The sequence below is a fragment of the Thamnophis sirtalis genome, unplaced genomic scaffold (assembly GCF_051295495.1).
Source record: "Thamnophis sirtalis isolate CommonGarterSnake01/CBP01778 unplaced genomic scaffold, rThaSir2_p1.2 scaffold_8, whole genome shotgun sequence".
Taxonomy (NCBI): Eukaryota; Metazoa; Chordata; class Lepidosauria; order Squamata; family Natricidae; genus Thamnophis; species Thamnophis sirtalis.
Window position 1 is genome coordinate 31,579,660 of NW_028261388.1, and position 4,603 is coordinate 31,584,262.

Consider the following 4,603-nt stretch of genomic DNA (forward strand, 5'->3'; position numbering starts at 1 on the left):
CTTCCTGTACTAGAGATTTCCCTTCGATTCGCCAATTTGAGTCCTTTAGAAAGGCATGACTCTGCCTCCCACCAACACCACCACATCTGGCTGTTAAATAGATCCCCACCACCCTCCTCCCAAAAGCGCTTGGTTGCGAGGTTGTCGCCTTCTCCGCCCGGGAGTCCCTTCGCTCTATCCGCGACTCAGCCAGGCCGGCGGGAAGGCTCCGAGGACCAGCAGCCTGGAGAGACCCTCTGGTTCAGGAGGCGCGGCTGCTGGTAGCGGGACAGCCTGACAGACCCGGAAGTGGTTGAGGCTACCGGGGGCGGCGGGATCCAGCGGTGGGTGGGGGGAGAGGAAGGGGAGGGGGCGGTGGCCGGATCCACGAGCGGCCGCCGGAGACGCGCAGCCGTTCGCCTCGGGATGCATTCGGACAACCGGCTGCTGCGCAGGAGAGGCGGGAAATGGTGAGCGGCCGCGAGCGCCTCCTCCTCCTCGTCCCCCCGGGGACTCGGCCCGCGGCGCTCCCCCTGCTGTTGCTCCTGCTTCTCAGACGGGACGCGGTTGCTCAGAAAGGTAGGTGTGGAGGGACCCCGGTGGTCGGGCAGGAAAAACCTTCCCGCCATTGTGCCTTGACGCTCGGCCGGAGCGCACCCGGGAGGAGCATCGCCCTCTCTCTCTTCGCCCTCGGATGTCATTAATACGTGGGGAAAGGGGGAAAGGGGGGGGGAAGATGGGGGCAGTCTAATCCAGAGATGCTCCTCCCATAAAACCCTTAATTCTGCACATCTGCAGCGAGCTTCTGCCATCCCGTCCTGAAGTTCTGCAAACTTTCAACACCCTTCCCAAGTCTCACAATTTGGAATAGTAAAGAAATGTAGAATGGCTTGTTTTCACCCGAACACAGTGGGACTCCAGGTTTTTTGAGTTCCCGCAACTTTTAATCGACGGTGCAATCTGTAGTAAAACGCGGTGAGGGTTTAGTAGTCCGGGGTACCGTTTTTCTCTGCCCTGAAAGCCCAGGGAGTTTTCGTAACTTTTCGCAAAAAAAAAAGTCTCACTCTTTGCTTCTTAGCTGATGAAGCTGAATGTGCGCCTGGAAGAAGTGTTTGCCTTTTTCTTTTTGAAAACGAAAAAAGAAAAGAAAAATCTATAGTGTTGGGAAAACATATGCTATCATCTCCAGAACATCCCCTATTAATTTGTTAAAGCAAAGACCTAGTGTTTTGAAGACTAGTAGTGTAGCCCAGTTCAAAAGGTTCCCCTAGTTCTGGGAAAGTAGGTAGAATGGGATACATTTAGGAATCAATGATGGCATGATGATGCCAGCCAATAAGTTTGTCTGTTTTGCAAACTGCAATCCAATGGATGTTTAGGAATAATGAGAACATTTATTCTACATGGTGAAGGAATGGTGTGTGTATTTGGAAATGGATTATTTGGAACTGTATTGTTTATATGATTATTTTTTTATTTGTGTTGATGGACTTTGTAAACTACTTAGGGTCACTCTGTTGAGTCTGTAAGTCTCTGACCCCAGATGTTTTACTAATAGTGTAAGCATATAAATAAACATAAAATTTAGTTGAAGCGCTTTAATTTTTTTTAGAAATGATAAGGTTTTTAAATTATGTCATATTTTGAAAATAGTATCTGTATGGGGAGTCTACTTCTACAGCAGCATTGCTCAAGTGAATAAACCTCGCTCTCTATCCATAATTTTTGTAATACACTATCTAACATACAAATGCATCTGTCAGTGAGACCAAATAAGGGCAGAAACAGAGACACTGCTTGCGAAGACAAAATATTGTTTGCACTTTTAAAAAACCTTTGTCTTTAAACACTGTTAAACAATGTAAAGTAAAAGACTTGAAAGGAAAGGATTATTGTATGTGAAATGATGGGATGGAATTAAAGAATTAAGAGTTGGAAAAATAAAGAGGAGGATCATTTGGAGAAGAGGAGTGTGGATTTTAAAAGGAAAAAAAAGGCTGCTCTCACATTCTTTCTATCAGAATGAGATGCCAGAAAATATAAACATCTGTCTCTTCACCTTACCACAGCATCCCTAGATTTATCATTCATTTCACAGGCAACTAACTGTTAGCTTACTTTGATTTGAGGAATGTGATTTGACCTCTGAATGTAAGATACCTTCTTTTTCTTCCTTGTGAAGTTGTTTTCTTAGGTATGTGCCAAATGTTTTTAAACTTCTTTTTTGCACTTTGACATTTGGCACTAGCCGCATACTAAACTTCCAAACTTATCAGAAGGAAGAGACTACAAAGGGTTTGGAATCAGGATCAGGGACATTTAGAAAGTGCAAGTCAGTTAAAAAATTCACATTCTGTGCCATTTGGGCCTGGATCCATTACAGAGTACAGCCATTACATATATGCAAATCTGTTTATAATGCAGGATTTGTTTTTCACAAAAATGTTTTGTTTATCTGTTTAGTTTTTTATGATAAAATGTGTGATTGATTCTAATATCAACATTCTGTTTTATTACATCTACTACAGTGTTATAACTATTTAGCATGTAAAGCCTACTGTAGAATGACAATTGTCAGTATGGATATATTTTGCCTTATCTATTTTGTCTTGCATTATTGTAGGGATAAATAGCTTTGCATACATTCAGATTTTCCACAATGACCTGAAATTTAGCTCTGTGTAGATTCAACTATCTCCCTTATTTCCTATATTTCCTAATAGATGGTCAAACTAAGAGAATGATCAAAGGATGATATTAAATACCTGAGAGAGTCTTCATGCCCAAATCTACCCAATCATGATTTAATTACCTTTGTGGAAAGCAGCTAATTTCATTGACTACGTATCCCTTCATTTCAACAAGGTTTACTTTCAGAGTCAGCTACTATATAATAGCTTGCCTTCAGCCCTTTTATATGGGAACAGCTATAATTAAACTTGATCTTTCCATTTTCCCTATTCTACTATACTGTTGTATAATGACACCTGAAAAAGACTCCTTTTTCTTTGTTGTTATATGTCCCAGGAGTCTCTCAGTATCTTTTCTAATTTTGTCCCATCCTATAAGAAAAGACTTATTAGAAAAGCTTTGAATGTGCACGGACAACTGATTATGATATAAATGATTAGCATTTCAATATTTGATCCATAAATCTTTGGTGAATTTGTAGGATACTAATATTTTACCTTATTTTTCAGAGTATAAGACTCATCGGAGTATAAGATGCACCAAGGTTTTGAAGAGGCAAATTTAAAAAAAAGTAGGTAGGTAGATAGAGGGAGGGGGGGAGAGGGAGAGAAATACAGTAGGTAGGTAGGTAGGGAGAGAGAGAGTAGGTAGGTAGATAGAGGGAGAGCGAGAGAGAGAGAAATACAGTAGGTAGGTAGGGAGAGAGAGATACCGTGTTTCCTCGAAAATATGACAGGGTCTTTTTCTTTTTATCTACAAAATATGGCTTGGGCTTTATTATGGGAGGAGGGTTTATTGTTTTGGGGTTGCCTGGCGGCTGCTCTCTTGCAAACAGGCTCCCAAAGAGCCAGGCACAGCCTCATGGGCTAATGGCTGTGTTGCGCTGTCGCAGCAGCACAACACAACAGCCATGAAGTGACCACACTCACGAGCAGCCACCCGGCAAATCCCCTTTGCAGCTGGGCGTAGTGCCATTCACTGACCTAGGAGTATCGCCAAGCCACGTGAGCGCCTGTTCACCGCCGCCCGGCTCCCTTGGCTTGGCACCTTCCAAATGCCAGTGAATGGCGTTCTGCATGGCTGGAGAGGGGGATTGCGCGAGCAGCTGTTCCACTCTTGATCACCCACCTCCCAGCCTCAGGATGCATGGCCCAGCTCTCATTACGGAGCCAGGGCACCTCCATCGCCACCATCCCAGCCTGGATTTTTCCGTGGCTTGGCACCTTTGGGATACTGTTAGGTTGTTGCCTGGACGGAGGTAGGGGATTGTCCAGGGAGCTTATATGCAGGGGGGCTTATATTTTTGCCCACCAAAAAAATGTGGCATGGCTGTATTATGAGGACATGCCTCATTTTCGGGGAAACACGGTAGTAGGTAGGTAGGTAGATAGAGGGATAGAGAGAGAGAGAGAGAGAGAGAGAGAGAAATACAGTAGATAGGTATGAAGAGAGATAGTAGGTAGGTAGATAGATGGGGGAGAGAAAGAGAGAGAAATACAGTAGGTAGGTAGGGAGAGAGAGTAGGTAGGTAGATAGAGAGATAGAGAAAAAAAATACAGTAGGGAAAGAGAGAATAGGTAGGTAAGTAGGTAGGTAGATATTTCCAGGTGTATTTATCCATGTGCTGGAAAAGGAAATTGCTGACAACCAGCAGCACCTAAGACTTGTTTCTGCTGGCACAGCACTTGATCATTGTAATTCTCATCAATCACTCTAACTAAACAGCTTTCCGAAAGGAAAAAAAAAGTTTTTGCACTCAGCAAACCTCCCCAAAACGGCCTGTTTTTTTGTGAAAACGGGCCCGTTTTTCCAAATAAAAGGCATGAATAGTCTTGGAGGGGGCTTGAAGAGTGCTCCTGGGGGTGGGCCCCAAAAACGAGTAAAAAATGGCCCGTTTTTCACGAAAACGGGCCCCTTTTTTGTCAAAAAGATT

At 43.8% G+C, this 4,603-nt stretch overlaps 1 protein-coding gene across 2 annotated transcripts in view; it reads left to right on the forward strand.

The window, feature by feature from the left end:
• The first annotated feature begins 356 nt into the window (after nucleotides 1-356).
• The window catches only part of DCBLD2 (discoidin, CUB and LCCL domain containing 2), a 30,608-nt gene continuing 26,361 nt past the window's right edge, over nucleotides 357-4,603 (forward strand). For both annotated transcript variants that reach the window (XM_014074989.2, XM_014074990.2), the window contains exon 1: nucleotides 357-558. In XM_014074989.2, the coding sequence (XP_013930464.2) occupies nucleotides 447-558 (112 nt within the window). In that variant the 5' untranslated portion in view covers nucleotides 357-446. The remainder of the gene's footprint in view (nucleotides 559-4,603) is intronic.